General features: G+C 44.1%; 1 protein-coding gene across 1 annotated transcript in view; it reads left to right on the plus strand.

Annotated features, from left to right (window-relative positions):
• Nucleotides 1-18,276, plus strand: part of GLDC (glycine decarboxylase) — an 82,801-nt gene that overhangs the window by 58,793 nt on the left and 5,732 nt on the right. Inside the window, exons 17-22 of the mRNA XM_068973880.1 lie at nt 3,531-3,656; nt 5,113-5,262; nt 7,222-7,334; nt 8,779-8,920; nt 11,355-11,466; nt 17,946-18,041. Of these exons, the coding sequence (XP_068829981.1) occupies nt 3,531-3,656; nt 5,113-5,262; nt 7,222-7,334; nt 8,779-8,920; nt 11,355-11,466; nt 17,946-18,041 (739 nt within the window). The remainder of the gene's footprint in view (nt 1-3,530; nt 3,657-5,112; nt 5,263-7,221; nt 7,335-8,778; nt 8,921-11,354; nt 11,467-17,945; nt 18,042-18,276) is intronic.

Genomic DNA, 18,276 nt, shown 5'->3' on the forward strand with positions numbered 1-18,276 from the left:
TCCTGCTTTATGGGGAAGCCACTGGGATCCACACTGTGGTGCTTGTGGTAGGCCTGTGACCAGCTAGTGAGAAAAGGCCAGCTAAAATCCAGGTTCTGTCTACTCTGTGACGCTTCTCATCCTGCACTGGTTCCTAGTTCTCCAGGCTGACCCCAGGAACTGTATGTTAATGTCGAGGAGTTGGGGGCCAAACCAGAAGGGTCACAAAAAAAGGATGAGAGACTGGGCCTGGGCAGAGTTCTTCTAGGTTTCCCTGGTGACTCAGAGGTAAAGAATCCACCTGCCAGTGCAAGAGACCTAGGTTCGACCCCTGGGTCGGTTAGATCCCCTGGAGAAAGAAATAGCAACCCACTCCAGTGTTCTTGCCTGGGAAATCCCGTGGACAGGGGAGCCTGGCGGGCTACAGTCCATGGATCACAAAAGAGTTGGACACGACTGCGCGACTAAACAACAGCAGCAACAGAGTTCTTCTACGACACATGGATTCTTCTCAGCTCTTTTTCCTTCTTTGTTTTTTCCAGTCCTCCCTTCTATCTCAGCCCCCTTGTGTGTGATGCTTCTCCTGGCTCCCCTGTTCACATTGCTATCACTGAAGTGTTAGGAGAGGTTATTCCACTGAAGGACAGGGAGGAGTGGGATGCTGCCTTTTGAGGGTGGGTGAGGGAGGCAGGGACAACTACCCAGTCATTGAGCCTGTAGAAACAGAACCCTCAAGTTTGGAAATGTTGGCATCCTAAAGATTTTAATTAAACCTGACTTTTTAGTTAGAGAAGAAGAAAATGATTTATTATTCAAATAATCATGGAGGATTTTTCTGTATCAGAGATGTCCAAGACAGCTGCTCCCATATAATAGACTATAACAGAAACTAGTAAAATATATCCTGTTTGCAAAAAAAAAAAAAAAATGTGTGGGGAAGTCATATGCTATAGAACCTCCTGGATTCCTGATGATTTTCTTATTTCAAACTGTTTTGGAAGTTATTTTCACATTTGCTCTTAGGTTAAATTTCAGAGGTTCCTAAAATGCAATGGCCAAATTCTTGATTTACCAGTTTAATTTGGGAGACTACAAATTATTTAAAAAACACTTATGTAAAAATTGCATGTGCCAGGCACTATCCTAAGCACTTTATAATTATTACTCATTTGTTAGTCAAATACTAATTCAGGTTTGCTCATCAGTGATTGAATTTCCTGTACAAAGGGAATATATTGACCCAAACAAACTAAAAAAGCACCACCCAAACCTCCCCCAAAACCTGTATGTATTTTTCTTTTCTCAGTTGCCTAAGGCAAAGTAGTAGCCTTTGGGTTTTGGATTTGACCAGTGGTAAGAAATTGATTTCCCTTGCAAAGGATTTCTTCTCCTTAATCCTTCACTCATTCGGCAAGTCTTTTGAAGATGAGCTATGTTGGGTCTATGCCAGGCACACTAGGAAGTTAGAAAAATATAGAATCCACCTAAATTGGCATAAATGAACCAAAGAGAGTTAGTGTTGGCTAAAGTATCAAATCTAGGTTCTGTCCTAGAACCTAGGACATGGTCCTAGAACTTAGGTATTGGAAGTCCCTTACAGTACTACACATTTTAAAGTGAGGATCCACATAGAAAATCAGAAATGTCTAACAGCAACAAATCATTGAAAAACTGACTGAGACATTTTCTTCCTGCTAATCCTTATATCCCTAGACAGTGTATTAAAAAGCAGAGACAACATTTTGCCAACAAAGGTCTGTATAGTCAAAGCTATGGTTTTTCCACTAGTCGTGTGCAGATGTGAGAACTGTACCATAAAGAAGACTAAGCGCTTTGATGCTTTCAAACTGTGGTGCTGGAGAAGACTCTTGAGAGTTCCCTGGACAGCAAGGAGGTCAAACCAGTTAATCCTAAAGGAAATCAACCCTGAATATTCATTGGAAGGAGTGATATTGAAGCTGAAACTCAAACACTTCGGCCACCTGATGCGAAGAAGCCGACTTATTGGAAAAGACCCTGATGCTGGGAAAGATTAGGGGCAGGAGGAGACGGGGGCAAAAGAGGATGAGATGATTGGATGGCATCACTGACTCAATGGATATAAGATTGAGCAAACTCTGGGAGATAGTGAAAGACAGGGAAGCCTGGTGTGCTGCAGTTCATGGGGTCACCATTCAAAGAGTGTTAACTGTCCACAGCAGAAGAACAAAGTAATTTCATCTTTGCCTCTGTTGATAGTTCTCTTTGGGTCACATGCATTTTGCTTAAATAGATGGCTTTGCTGTTTTTGAGGAAACAGCTGTAAAGTTAAATTTCCCCTTCATAAGCCCATTTTTATAATGCCCATCCGTTTTTCTTCACCGGGTGACAATATTGGTTCTGGAATTAAAAACAGAATTGTTTTCAGGGTCAACATTGCTTCTCCTTACTGCTTTCTGTTGGAGGGAACTGCTGGGTGCCCTTTCCTATAGTGGGCCATCATCAGATCACACAGAGCTTGTGTCTTCACCTCTGGTCACACGATTTGGGGGCAGGAAATGAGAATGATTTAAACCTGGGAATTTTAGTACTATCCCCACCAACCATTTTCCATAAGAATTCAACACATCTTTAAGCTCTTGCAATACTCTTTCTTGATCTCTTCAACTTTTTTTTTTTTTTTGAGAATTTTCATTTCCCTAATTATACTGGCAACACCAAGATCACTTTAGAAAGAGAGGAGTAGTCTCCTGACAAAGCAAGAAATGTTTCCTCCCTGCCAAGGAGTCTTGTTTGAGGTGATGTAGTCCCTGTCTAAAGGGTCCTTTTATTTATTTATTTTATTTTTTTGATCTGGTTGTGCTCCACAGCATGTGGGATCTTAGTTCCCCAACCAGGGGTCCAACCCACAGGCCCTGCATTTGAATTATGGACTCTTAACCACTGGTCCACCAGAGAAGTCCCTGTAGACATTTATTTATACAGATGCCAACCTTCTCCGTGAGTGCCTTGTGTGAGCGCAGGGCAGACACTGAAGGGCACTTGTGCTTGGCCTTTCTCATGTAAGCAGAGAATCTATTGCACAGAGTAAGCATCCAGTAATGATGACATCACTGGTGTGTTGTCACTGGGAGGCCTTGGGATATGTCTACCACTATCTCTCCTGGGTCCCAGCAGAGCCAAGCAGCGCGCTGATGTGTGCATCTGAGTCCTAGAGTTTAATTTCTAATCTTTGTTTTTGTAAGGTGCTTTCTACATACTATTGCTGAGGCAAGGTTAGAATAAGCCTAGGCTTGTTTTGGTGTTACGGGGATAAGGAAGGAGAGTATTAATACTCTGAAAGTCTGTAGGGAACAGTGTTTGGGGATCCAGGTGTCAGCTCCTGTGTTGGACACTGTTTTGCAATACAGTAATCATGAAGTTGTAGCAGACATTAAGGCACCACCGGTCAGTTTAGATAGCGTATATGGCACCTATTGTATTTATGCTCCAAGCGTTTTGTAGGACTTTTCTGTCAGTATGAACAGCCTGGTGATTTTTCTCTCTTTCCTTCCTTTCATTTCATTCGTAAGGTTTGCCTCATTCCAAAATCTGCACATGGGACCAATCCTGCAAGTGCCCACATGGCAGGCATGAAGATTCAGCCTGTGGAGGTGGATAAATATGGAAACATCGATGCAGCTCACCTCAAGGCTATGGTACTCACCTTCCACTTACCAGATGGGGGAGGTCTGGGTTGGAAAGAAGTGGCGGGGATCAGGGATGGTTTAGGTCAACGTTATCTTCTTTTGTATTCTCCTTAAAAGACTGCAGTTTCTTCTCCGAATGGGTCTAGGGAAAATGGCATAAAATCAGAAAACCTAGCCATCTCTATAAGAAAATAAAAGCAAGAGTCACATTTTTTGGTCCAGAGTAAAAGTGACCATAGTTTCTTTCACCTCTGCCTTCTTTAACAAGGAGAAGGTCCTTTAAACTGAAATTCCGTCCTCTAATATGTGCATGTGTAAGAAACTGGATGAATTATTCATGGTGGTAGTAAGACTAGTCCTTGCAGAATCTGCCTGCTTCCTCCTGCCCAATCTTCTTCTCCTTCCCCCCATGAACAAACTGGAAGTCACAGGTATTCTCAATCTTTGTGTTGGGGTTTAAAACAGAAATGTAGCTTTTGCAGATGTTTGTGATGGTCCCAGCCATTACTTGCTGAATTTCAGGCAACATTCCATCCTTCTTCCTGCAACACCAACCCCCACTCCCAAATTCCCAACCTCCCAACCTTCAGGAAGATGTTGCCTAGCAACTGTATCTGCTTTCCACTAGTGGACTGGAGGCTGCATCTTAAGAGGGGAGGAAATCACTTGAATGGCAATGCGATTTTGTTGGGGTTATTAGGCATGGAGACTGAGAACTTCATGGAACTACCTTCAAAAGGAAGATAAAAACAAACAATACTACTTATCTCTCACATCCACCTCCCCACTTCCCATTGCCCCATAAAGTTTTTACCAATAAATATTCTGTGTCAAAATGTGTAATTATTGTTTCTCCAATATAGGATATGATTTTAAATTTTTGTTTGTTTGTTTTGTTTTGACATGAGCCTCTTCTCTGCCTTGCTGGTCAGAAAAATAGGAACATGTCTTTCATATATGCTTGCCTCTTGTCAAAAGGAAAAATGATGTTTGTTTGTTTGTTTGTTTTAAATCAGAGAAGAACATTCCTAGTGGGAATTCTAATTTCAATCGAATGGGAGGGAAAGTGGATAGGATGGATTTGGCAAGATGAGCATAGCAAGATGAACTATGAGAACTGACTTGTCTGGAACCAGAAAAAAATCTGAAATAATTATTGAGATGATTTGAACCAAAGGAAAACCACTTTAGAAAATTCAGCCCAAAATATCCAGAAATCTTCTGAACAGTTTTTGGTCTTGACCATGGAGACCTAGTGTAAAGGAGTCTTGTTATTTCTTTAGAATGATTTATGAAGGCAGAAATGGCTATGGAGCTTCTCTATTAGTGGCATTCTACATAGAGACAGTTTGAGAAATGAAAAGACCAAGACTTCATCTTTCTTAATCCTTTGAAAAGTGAGCAATTGGTTAAGAAAGAAACATTTCCTCTCTTTATCTCCCTCTGCACCTTTTCTGTCTCACAGGTGGATAAACACAAGGAGAACTTAGCAGCAATCATGATTACATACCCATCCACCAATGGAGTGTTTGAAGAAAACATTGGAGACGTGTGTGACCTGATCCACCAACACGGAGGCCAGGTCTACCTGGATGGGGCCAACATGAACGCTCAGGTGGGCAACGCGAGAAAATGGTTATGAAAAGAAAATTGTATTGTCTTCTTGACAGTTGTCTTAAAACATGACACTGAATTCAGAACAGAAACTGACAGAAATTCACTGAGATTGCAGATCCTGGTGCGGTGGTAAAGAATATCTACCTGCCACTGCAGGAGACCAAGAGACATGGGTTCTATCCCTGGGTTGGGAAGATCCCTTGGAGTAGGAAACGGCAACCCACTCTAGTATTCTTGCCTGGAAAATTTCATGGACAGGGGGCCTGGCAGACTACAGTCCATGGGGTCGCAAAGAATCGGACACGACTGAGTGACTGTGCTCATGCACGGGCACGGGCACGCGCACGCGCATGTGCGCACACACACACACACACACACCTCCCAAGGAGGTCATGAAGTTACAGGGGATGCTGAGGAGGAAGTAAAAAGGTTGAAGGGAAGCAGGGAGTGAGCTGAATTTTCTAAGCTTGTGGCAGGGAGGGGCGGGGGGTGACCCCTAAAGGCGAGAAGGTCACCTGACTCCCTTCCTGAGGGAATTAACACCCAAGGTTTGGCCCCTGGCGGATGCTGAGCTCCCATGACCTTGGACTAGCTTCAGTTTCGTCAGCGTAAAACAGCTGCACATCTCTGGCTCTGAAGGGCTGACCCTGACTACTTGCTGGGCTGTGTGTGTGTGGGGGGTGGTCTGTGTGACGATTTGCTGCTGTTGTTCAGTCGAGCAGTTGTTTCTGACTCTGCTACCCCATGGACGGCAGCATGCCAGGCCTCTCTGTCACTCAGTATCTCCTGAAGTTTTCTCAAGTTCGTGTCCATTGCATTGGTGATACCATCCAGCCATCTCATCCTCTGATGCCCTCTCTCCTTCTGCCCTCAATTCTTCCCAGCATCAGTGACTTTTCCAATGAGTCGGCTGTTAGCATGACCAAAACACTGGAATTTCAGCTTCAGCATCAGTCCTTCCAACAAGTATTCAGTGTTGATTTCCCCTAAGATTGATTGGTTTGATCTCGTTGCTGTCTGAGGGACTCTCAGGAGTCTTTTCCAGCACCACAGTTCGAAGGCATCCGTTCTTCAACACTTCGCCTTCTTTATAGTCTGTGTGACATGTGCCTTTAGGGAGACTTTGGAGGGCAGGGACTCATCTTTTAAAGAGTCTTCTCAACTCCCTCTCCTTTTTTTTTTTTAACCATTTCAGACTCTTTCATTAAATTTTTTTTTTAATTTGTTTTTTTTTTGCCCCAGTGAGTGGCGTGTGTGGTCTAACCCCAGCCAAGTATTGAACTAGTGCCCCTTGCTTTGGAATTATGGAGTCTTAACCACTGGAGTGCTAGGGAAGTCCCAATTTCAGACTCTTTCTGTTTTTCTTTGCTTCTATCTGATCTCTTTTGAGCAGTCCAGGGATTGTCTGTTGATTCAATAGCATAAATGAGTCTTGTAGTTTTTATCACATCCACAATTAGCTCAAATGCCAAAGTGGCAGGAACACCTGTTGAATGTTGTGGCTGCTACTAGGATGGTCTCAGGAAAACTGTCAGGCTCCCATCCTCTCTCTTAGCTCAGTATTCTCTCAGATAGCCTTCCAGCCTTCTATATCGACGTGTCCTAAGGGGCCATTCAGTAACATGCATGATACCCAAAGCTGGGGTGCTATACATGCTGGGGTGAAATTGCCTGTTTCAATAGCTGGGAAAGCCTATACTTCCCCTCCCCTTTCTTGGGGGTGGATAATTAGGAGTTGATGGTATATTCAGATCATACTTTAAAATCTAAATGGTCAACTGCTGTTTCCATAGCAACTGCAGGGCATGCTGCCTGTGGGATATCGGGTTGAGCCGCGTCTAAGGACATTTCTGTGCACATCTCCGGCCTCTCCTCTCAGGGGAGCAGGATGGCTGTCTCTCCAGAGCACCCTTTTGAGCTCTTGACTTTTGTTTTTCGGTCTTTCCCTTTGTGACAGGTGGGAATCTGTCGTCCCGGAGACTTTGGGTCTGATGTCTCACACCTTAATCTTCACAAGACCTTCTGCATTCCCCATGGAGGTGGTGGCCCTGGCATGGGGCCCATCGGAGTGTGAGTTCTGGGCCCTGGTTTTGGGATGGCTTTGAAGACTGAGAATCAGAGACTGGCCCCACACTCTCTTCTTCTTATCCAGGACTTCAGGTGTCAGGATACCTTCACATGTAGTGTGCCTTTAGAGGCTGGCTGATGAGCAGTGAATGTGGTGCTTTCAAGGAGCTTTCAAGGGGAAGCAAACATAGATTTTATTAATCACAGTGTGTATGGCCACACTCAGCTCCCAGTCATGTATAGACAGAGCAGGTTTATTAACAGAGAAATGAATAGTAAGCTTTACTGGAGCATTATGGGTAAGAACTGGTATATTAGCACCTAGAAGGGTCTCTTGCACTTTTTTTTTTTTTACTTTACAATATTGTATTGGTTTTGCCATACATCAACATGAATCCGCCACAGGTATACACGTGTTCCCCATCCTGAACCCTCCTCCCTCCTACCTCCCTGTACCATCCTTCTGGGGACTGATGCACTGGGATGACTCTCTTGGACTTTAATTTAGACTTCCAAGCAGCTTTATTTTTAAAATCAGCTTATGGTTACATCTGAGGATCTATCATATAACATGGTGGCTAAAATTGATAACACTATTGTATAATTAAAATTTGCTAAAGGAGTAGAACTCAAATGTCCCCCTGCCAAAAAAGGAAATTGGGTGTAATATTTTGGACACTTTACAGCCTGAATTCTTATTACATCTGGGATAAGTAGGAAGGAAACAAACCTTATTACTAGAAATAATTGGATGAAGTCAGAATAAGACTAAAGCAATATCTTGGAGCAGTTGGTAACTTTTTAAACTGAAATCAAATCATCTCATGGAAATGATGCTGAGTAACCATTTCCTGAGCGTCTTCCTTTTTCCCAAAATGTGCAGAAGGGGCCAGTCTTCAGGGATATGGGGAGCCCGGCCCCCTTGGGTTTTTCTTCTTTCCTTTTTGATTCCTGTTTTCTGTAGTAAGCAGCAGGGTCGCAGTGGTTCAGCTGTGGGGGAAGTGGGGTGACTGATGTTCACAGGCTGGCCTGTGATTGTCACCCTATGGGGCATCTCAGCAGCATCCTTCTATATCCCTTAGATGCCTTGGGAAAGAGTGTGGGGCCAGGGCAGGGAGGGAGAGGGTGTGAGGGGCTGGGATGTCCCCACATCCTCATGAGCCCATAGCTCTGCATGGTGTTCCAGGCTGCCTGCCTCTCCCCAGCTCTCCACCATGGTACTTGTTTGAGCTGCTAGGATACTGATGGCTGGTGAGCCATGCCTCCAGCAGAGGAGGAAGGAAGGGAGACTTCCTGAACATCTGCCCCTTAGCAGGTACCGGGTCCCTTCCATGTCAGAGTTCCTTTGCTAGGAATAGAGCTTCCTGAGAGGGCCCAGGACCTGCCTGTTTGGTTAGCAGATCTTTTTAACATCTTCTAAATTTGTATTAAAAAAATATATATACAGGAAGAAGCATCTTGTTCCTTTTCTGCCTAATCATCCCATCATTTCGGTAAAACCAAGTGAAGATGCCCAGGCTTTGGGCACCGTCAGCGCAGCCCCATGGGGCTCCAGTTGCATCTTGCCCATCTCATGGGCTTATATTAAGGTGAGGCCTGCTAATGCATGTTAGATGGTTTGGGGGGAGTGATGTGTGGAGGGGGACCTGAGACTGCAGATTCCTTCTTGACTTAAAAATGAAGAAATTCATGTTTGAGATGCGGTTCAGTGAAAATTGCTGACAACTTGAGTGGAAGAAACCATCCTAAAGAGATCAGCTAAAATTCATTTTATCTTTTCTTCATCAGGCTGTTTTCCTTTGGGTTCTCACAGTGGGTTTAACACCAGAGAAACTGACATGCCAGATATATTTTTCCAGACAGAGCTAAGTACCATGAGTCATATGGATGTTCTGGCCACGTCATTTGGTTTCCTGTAGGATTTGTACAGCCCCTCACAAGCGAAAAACAGTGCATATACTAATTATTACACTTGGTTGAGATCCTGGGATAAATTTTAGGAATATATCTCATTTTGCTTTGTATTTCTTGGGAGCCTGGTGGATAAGATGAAAATAGCAGAAATTCATTTATGTAAAGGTTTTCCCTAATCTCTTTGCCCTTTAGGGCCTGTGGAACTATATTCTCGAAGGTAATTAGACTTTGTCATAGAATGGGCTTCCTTCTTTTGTGTTTTTCAAAACAACAACAACAACAACAAAAACCCCGAAACACATTAGGGTAGAGTTTATTTTATACAGTTCTTATTCAAACTAGCCTGCCCACCTCCTGAGCTGACAAGATCGCACACTGGATAGGAGCACTCCTTCAGCCGGTAATTAGAGCAGTCTTCCCCACCTGGTTCCCCTCCTGGGAGAAAGCGAGGATCTGGTGACATAAACCCCAAACTCAGCTATGCATATCTTGCCGGATGACTCTCTGGGCTGGTTGTTATTCTTGAACAGTGTGGCATTTATGATTCTTAATGAAAACTTTCTGGGAAGCTGGGACAACAATTCTGTACCCCAGAGACTAAAACCTGCGTTTTCAAATCATGCTCGAGTTGTTTTGCAAATAGCAACAAGAACAGTCATCATAAAGGTCTGCTTCTTTGCAAACAGAATCTTAATTCCCATCCTCCTTTTGGTCTCTGTGAACCTGAGTCATTTGTTATGGAATGTTATTTGGGTTAGAGATGATTTTCCACATATAGAAAATAAATGCCCTAGGGCTGGTTTGGCTGTGTGCCAGATACACCAGACAGACTCAGTTTAAGAATGAAATAAATATGGTAGGGTTTCAGCCACCCCTCCTACCTTGGGCCCTTTCTTTATTTCAGGCTGTTGTTACTTATTACCAGGACTCTAGAATTATCGTCTTCTCTCCTTTATACAGCTCTTCTCATATACTCCCTGCAGAACTGCTAGATTTCTGCTAAGACTCTCCATCCTCTCCTGGCTTCCCTTGGCCTCTACCACTGGATGTCCCAGCCCACACAAAATCTTCAGGAGATTCTCCCCAAAATGCACTTTCCCAGGCCCCATTCCAGAGAGAATCAGTTCAGTATAGGCAGGGTAGAACCGGGGCCATAAAGTGGCTCAGACTCTGACGCACAGGTCCAGCGGCAGAAGACAAGTCCAGGTCTTTCCCACCAAGGATTTGGGGCTTGTGAGAGGTGGTCACAGCCCACCTGCTCTACAGCAATGCCCAGGCTGCAGCCACGGGCCTTCCTTCCTTACCTTTGTTTCTGCTATTATTCTCACCTAGAGTCTCTTCCCCTTTCTCTTTGTCCGAATTCTACCCATTTTCGAGTTTCTACTCAAGTTCTAACTCTCACTCTGGAAACCCTTCTTTGGCCAACCTGGCCCAGCGTGTCCTCTCCTTGTTTTGGACTTTGGTATCCCTGCTCTGTTATTTCATTTGTTTTACATGATTTTTGTGTTCACATATATCAAGCCTCTATCATCTGAGGTGTTCTGGGAAGAAAGGAGGCAGGACAAATTGATACCCTCATGGTTTTAAACTCTTTGCTGGTGATGCTATCCTTGTAAAATCATAGGGGCTTATGAACCACCAGAAAAGGATAAGATTGAGAACCTTTCAGTTGTTAAACGTAAAAACCTGAACTATGGACAATTGAAAGACAAACCATACAAAATGGATTCAGAGGGGATTTTGGCCAAGATCCCTCAAGATTCCTGGCAATTATCAAGGCATCTCAAATTCACAATGAACAGCCAAACAGAAACTCCTCAAAAACAGTTCTTTTCCTTGGGTAAATAAAGCGACAGTCAGCAGTCAGTTTTTCCCTGTTCTAAGCTTTCTAACTACAATAAAAAACATAAAATTACTGTTCAAAGAGGGAAACCAAAAGTTACTTTAGGCTTAGAGAAGACTGAGAGATATCTTAGTTAGGATATTTCACTCCCTTGCAATCCAGAGAGCGCTGGGGAGCTGACTTCCTTTCATCTGGGGATGTCTTTGGTTAGTGTCCACTGGGTCTCCATGTTCCATGGTTGATGACTATTTTTTCCTCTATTGCAGATGATGGGAGGCAAGGGCCTTAAACAGGCCACAGAGATTGCTATTTTGAATGCAAACTATATGGCCAAGCGATTAGAAAAGCACTACAGAGTCCTTTTCCGGGGTGCGAGAGGCAAGTATCAACTTCAGCCTATATTCACTTTGGCTTTTTTTCTTGGCCAAACCAACTTTGACCTAGTGGATGTGACTTGCAGAAGTGGGTGGGAAACTGGAAGTAAAGCCTTGAGGTACTGGAAATAACTTCCATTTAGTAAACAACTTAGGGATATTGGTGGGGCTCTGCCATGCACTTAGTCTCAGGACAATTCACAAGGACCACACCATAGAGAGACATATACATAAATCCCCTGAGCTTCTTACCTCCTCCACAGCCATGAGGATGAGTGGAATAATTCTAGTTGGGAGAGGCTCCTGGGAGGAGCCTTTTGAGATAAGCCTTGAAAGGAAGCACAGCAGAACCCCAGTAAACAGAGATAAGGAGCAAGCTGGAGAGAAAGGAGTTGTCTGAGTCTTGGGTGGGTTGAAGGATGGGATAGGAGGAGAGGGAGCCGACTATAATGCTGGAGAGGTAGCATGGGCCTTGAGGGTCTTGGAAGGCTCTGGATTCCACCCTTCGGCCAGAAAGGTTTCTGAGCAGGGCAATGACAGGATTAAGAGAATGTTAATATCCTCAAGATGGTGGCAGAGGATGAGCATGCTGTTAGAAGTAGAATCAGAGGACTCATGTACTAATTAGCTGAGAGTGAAAACCTTTTAGGGAACCTCTATAGCTTATCATAGGGCTTCCCTGGTGGCTCAGAGGTTTAAGTGTCTGCCTGCAATGCTGGAGACCTGGGTTCAATCCCTGGGTCGGGAAGATCCCCTGGAGAAGAAAATGGCACCCCATTCCAGTATTCTTGCCTGGAGAATCCCATGGACGGAGGAGCCTGGTGGGCTATAGTCCAGGGGGTCACAAAGAGTCAGACATGACTGAGCGACTTCACTTTCACTTTCTTTAGCTTATCATGGAGGGAGACAGACAGAGATGGAGGGACTAGGTCTCCCTGGAATGGGAGGGGCTGGCGCGGGTGGACTTGCAGAGGTGTGGCCCTGGGCACAGAGTCTGAGAGCAGACTTTTCCTTGGTGAGACCCAAGGAAACCATATTGAGAAACCAGAGCGAAACCTCTCAAGCAGATGGCTGCATGGAACGGATGAGGCAGTGTCAGGCTCCCCACGTCCCACCTGCTGTCGTTGCCCTGGCACCCATCCTTCCTGCCTCTGCTCTGGCCACACCTCCTCCCTGAGGCTGCCCTTTCCTTTCCTGGTGGCGAGAACTACTCCTCTCGGCTCCTTCCACCACAAGGAGTCTCCCACTGACTCATCGTCGGCTCTCTCCTGCAGACCTGGAGCTCCTGCAGCGGGGAGGCTGTGGCTGCCTCAGTCCTTGGCGTCGTGTCAGCACAACACACACAGTCGGCACACGTGGGTGGTCCTGCGTGACATGGAGGCACAGCTGAAGAGCAGGTGGCTGGCCTCTCAAGTCTTTAAAAGAACCCATGCCTTTCACAGTTAGGAAGCCTTCTGTCACCTTTGAAAGCAGTTAGGGCCAACAGCAAGGCAAGGGCCAGGTGGAAAGGGGCTGAGACATGGACTGAGGTCAGGAGAAGGCAGACACTTTCATGGTTTGGGGGCTTTACCGTGAAGGGGGCAGGAGCTGCTGCAATAGGATGCAGCTTCATTTCTTTTTAAGTAAGAAAATAAGGTGATTTTAAGCTGCCGCGGCAAAGGCTGTGAAGAGGTGAGAGTGAAGCTGCTGTAGAGGGAATAATAGGAGAGGCATCAAGTCACCCTGGAGGTGGTGGGAGGGGTTGCCCTGAGAGTCGGGCGGGCAGGACCTGACTGTGGGCGCGCATCGGAGAGCAGGGACCACTGGGTGTTGAGCCTGGGGCAGAGAGAGCAGCGAGCAGTCAGTAACCAGTGTTCAGTCCCAGGGCCACAGCAGCAAGGCCCTGCTTCGTCTCTTGGCCTGTGTGCATCTCCATCTGTGATCTTTAATTTAAAGACTGATCTTGCTTTGTGAATATGTATCCACCAGGGTGGTTCCAGAGTCTGAAAATAGAAAAGAACTAAATAATCAGGAGCTCTGGTTAGCAGTGCTCCCCAGAGAGGAGAAAAGAACGTTGTGGGCAATATGTCTCTAAGCAACACAATGAAGTGCTTCTGAAGTGGGTATTAAAGAAGCTACAAGAGCTACTAATTAATTCAGATATAGCTCCTGTGCTGTGAGATGCATCCTGCTTCTGTACTGGCCTTCAGGATCATGTCGGTCTTGGTCTGGCTATATAACTCATGTGCATGTGCTCAATGTGGAAAATTTGGACAAAGAAGTTTGAGGAAGAAAATGGAAATGACCCATGGTTTCATCGAGCAGACATAACGGCTTAATATTTTGTTGTATTTCTTCCCACCATACTTTCAGACAATTGAGATCATATTACAAACAGCTTGTATCTTGTTTTTTAATATTTTATATCATGATCATTTCCCTTGTCACTAAATGTCCTTTGAAAGTGGCTATATCCATTCTATGGTATGTATCATGTGTCAAATTCTATGGGGTTCCCTCACCACTGCCACATTATTTGTAACAACGCTGCAATGAATATCTTTTACTTAGTTTTTTTTTTTTTAACATCCCTGATTATCTACATAAGTTAGAGTTGTAGAAGATAAACTATCTCAGGATATGAATGCATTTACGCACTTGAAATGTTTGACCTTATCTCCCCCGAAATCCTTAATTCAAACTTACGTCACACTAACAGCCTGTGAGTGACCATCGCCCCAGGGCCCAGTGAACACCAAGTGCCAGGCTGGAACACAAACCAAACCCAAAATTTTTTTGCCAATGTGATGCATGGAAATAGTCTTTTTGCTTTAATTTACAAGGTATAGGGTACTTTTTCTCCAATTGTTACATCATTTTTTATTTAACACGTCCTTAGGATTAAGTTTGACAACTTCATTGAGATAGGATTCACGTACCATGCAGATCACCCACTGAATTTCAGTGGTTTTAGTGTGTTCACAGTTGTGAGATGCAAACCTGAGTTCCTTAGAGCGAGAATGAATGTGGTATGGACCGCACGGGGGGAGAAAGGTACTCGAGGAGGGGAAAGTGAGCAAGCTGGTACCGATCAGGTGCCTGCCGTGTGCTTGGCAGCGAGCGACCACTTTAGGCAGAGGCTGTCCCAGGAGGCTTGTAACACAAAAAGATGGATGAAATTTCCATTTGTTTTGACATTTTATCCCAGAATGAAATAATGAATTGTATTTCTCATCCCAAGCAGAAATAGATTGGTGATTACAGACTTTATTACCCAATCCCAAAGTTCATGAAACAAAACTTGTCTCGTGTTTGGTCTGGTAAACACATTCATTACACAATCAGAGGTTTGGTATTTTAGGGCCTAAAAAAGAATGATCACTGTACCTCCTGATGGCCCAAAATAGAAATGTTCTTAATAAACACTTTGTATTACAGAATGTCTAATGGCGATATTAGAAGACTGTTACTCTTCTTAATCATATTTACCAGCTTTAAATAAGACTGGAATTGTGGACAACTGTAAGGCAATAATTTTATTGAACTAGAGGCATTCCTTCCCCACCCCCCATTTTTTTTTTTTTTTTTTTTTTTTTGCAGAGCGGTAAGACTTGGGGAATCTTAGCTCTCCAACCAGGGATAGAATCCATGCCCCCTGCAGTGGCAGCATGGAGTCTTAACCATGGGGCCACCAGGGAAGTCCTCAGGCTTCCCTTTATGAGCCATTTCTTTGAGAGATTTGAAAATACCAGCTAAACTTGTTGAGGCTTAGGGTTTTGTGAAGCAAGGAATTAATACACAAGAATTGGGATAGGGAGCAGCAGTAGTATTTATTCTGCAAGGATGAGGAAAGGAATTGCCTCAGGTAGACAGAGGCATTTTGAAAGGAGGAATTGAAAATGTTCACAAGTGTCTGCTTTTGTGGGAGGCTAGGCTCACTGTCTGATCTAAACGGAGTTCTTGTCAGTGGAACAGACCATTTTGTTAGTGTCCCAGTGTTTTCTTTATGTTTCAACTTCTTAAAATGCTTATCCCTTTCTGACCTTAGACAAATCTTAACTCTCCCTGGAAATTCTTGTCCTTGAGGAGTTTTCCTGGTGGTCTTTATAGGCTGGTGGACATGGGCTTCAGAGGCTGCACCCTTGCAACCCTGGCTGGGAAGTGACCTCCTGAGGCTAGGGCCCCCACCCCCCTGACCTCATTCCCAGGAAGGCTGGCCTCTTGATGCTGTTTGTTGTGGTCCCTGGATTGCAACTGAAAAGCATGCCTGAGTGTCGATTGCCCACCCAAGCTTTCTAATTAGCTAGTGAGTTCCATTTATTTCTAGGCGCTCACTCTGAGGATGCAGGAAAAGTAAGTTCCAGTTTTGGTGCTTAGAAGTTATCTTTCTATAGCACTTTCCCAGGTCATCCTCAGCCTTGTAAGATAATTCATGAGGGGTTGGGAGAGGGATGTTCCAAGCGTAGAGCCAAGCCACTTCTATTTTGCTTTTCTATCATCTCCTACTCCCATCCCTGGCTTCTTTCCTTTCTCCTTTGACTTGTTATCTTTTCAGACTCTTAGTTATAGTCATGATTAGGCCCCAAGGAAACACCTACTCACTGAAAATTAAAAGTTGCACTAATCAGTTTATACAATTTCTACTTCAGATTCCTCTGACTCACCATATGCCATAGAAGATTTGTGTATCTTTTCTCCCTAAAAGAAGGCGTCCCTGGTGGCTCAGAGGGTAAAGCGTCTGCCTGACCTAAAAACTGCAAACAAAGATGATCATCTAGGGGTCTGGCCCCCAACAACCATGAAGTTTAAATGTCACCCCTTTTTAGGCTCAAGTAGAGAGAGACAGAAGAGAGAGATGCTGAAATCCCACTAACAGTTTCCATTTGAACATATTAGAATATGGATTTAGAAAATAACATCTGAACCTCATTTTGTAAATGGAACTCTTCCCAAACCACTTGGCCGTGGCAGGGGCCTCTGCAGATGAAGTCTTGCTTTAGCAGTGCTGGGCTGGGCTGGGCTGGGCTGGGCTTGATGGGGCCTTTCAGTAACTGAACCTTTGCTTGAAAGACTGTGCTGTCTGCGGGCCAGCAAGGGAGACTCCTCCCCATCATGAGCCTGTCTCCTCCTCCCCTCCTGCCAGCTGAGTGTTCCACAGAGCTCCATTAGCCTTTTTCTTTGAGTTGTTGTTACAATGCCAGGGTGGTTGCCAGAACCTCAGAAAAGAGGGGTTGAAGCTCAAGGCTTGGCTCCCCAATTGCGGTAGCATAGTGGGGCATTTAGGATTCCTGAAATTAATAGTTGATGAGGAGCTAAATAATTTCACAGTTTTTCCCCTGAATATCCCAGCTGGTCATTTCTTTAAGGCACTTTTTTTTTCCTCTAAATTTATCTACCTCTCCTTTTGAACCATACTCCTTACTAGTGAATCCTCATCATTGTTAGAAATCTTGTTTTAAAGATACGTGGTGACAGTATATTCAAAGACTTAGGTTCTCATACTTTTATTTACAAACAAAGCCAACCCCGTCATATGTATTCATCACACGAGAAGCAGAGCAGTTCACAGATTTTGTCTTCAGGGGCTGTTAATGACCGGAGCTATTCTCCTCAGGATAGAAGTTATGACTGCTCCAAGTATCTTTAAGTAGATTCATTGTTTGCTGGGAATCGGGATAGCGGATTAAGGAGTACATTATTTTTTACTGAGTAGATACTTTCCTTGAAGATAATTCATCAGTTATGTAGGCCATGGCATTTGGGAAACTCCCAGGAATGTTGTTCTATTTAAGAATGCTGACTTGGTGGTTTATTCTTGATGTAGGATGGGTGGTCAACAGCTTATACTGGGGAGATAGTGGCCTGAGCCTAGAGAAGCAAAGTGAACTGACTGCCACAAGACTTCAGCCTCTTCAGCTGCTTGCCGCTTGTGGTGTGCTGTTCAACAGCCTTATTTCTAATCTCAGTCTGAAGCCTGAAACTGAAACCTCATAAGCCCCTTTGAAGAATCATATCAAATTCTATGTCTTATACATATACGTTTAGTATATATTTACCTGCCCACAGAAGAAACCATTAATTGGATATTGGGAGCAAACTTGTTGAAAAATGTATCAATGGAGTTTTAACACTAGAAATATTTTATATAAAAGGACCAGGCATGATGACATGTTAAACTGTTGCAAGTAGATTTTTGATCTTTAGAGTAAAAATGGTCTCATCCCCAGGGATGTTAGTAAGCCTTCCAGCACCTGTCCTGCCTGCCACCCGCTTCCTGGTTCATGGGTGTGTAGAACACTGAGGATGGAGCAAATTGGCATGGCATGTTCACAGTGTTTATATGTGATAAGAGCAGATGGAGGCTTTATTGTCAACTATAACTTACCAAGTACCCACTGTTCCTTGGTCCTCAATGATATGCATTAAAAAGCTGATTTATTTGTTCATTTTCTTGGGTAAAATAACAAGCTGTTAATTGTGAACGGAAATAATTTTTCTCAACAGGATATGTGGCTCATGAATTTATTTTGGATACAAGACCCTTCAAAAAGTCTGCAAATATTGAGGCTGTGGATGTGGCCAAGAGGCTTCAAGATTACGGTGAGTGGTCTCACAGGAGAGACCCCCTTAAGGAGAACTTGGGTTTCTGACATTTATGCAGCTGCCTATCCTGGTTATGGACCACAGACTGAATGTGTTTGCACCACAGTAAACTCATCCATAGGCTAAATGGCGAGCTGTGGACTGTGGGTGGAAAAAAAAAAAAGAAACTATGGCCCCACAGATTCTGTTCTTTGAAAGATATTAAATCACATATCTTGAATCCATCACCAGC

This window comes from Capricornis sumatraensis, chromosome 6 (genome assembly GCF_032405125.1).
Source record: "Capricornis sumatraensis isolate serow.1 chromosome 6, serow.2, whole genome shotgun sequence".
NCBI classification, from domain to species: domain Eukaryota; kingdom Metazoa; phylum Chordata; class Mammalia; order Artiodactyla; family Bovidae; genus Capricornis; species Capricornis sumatraensis.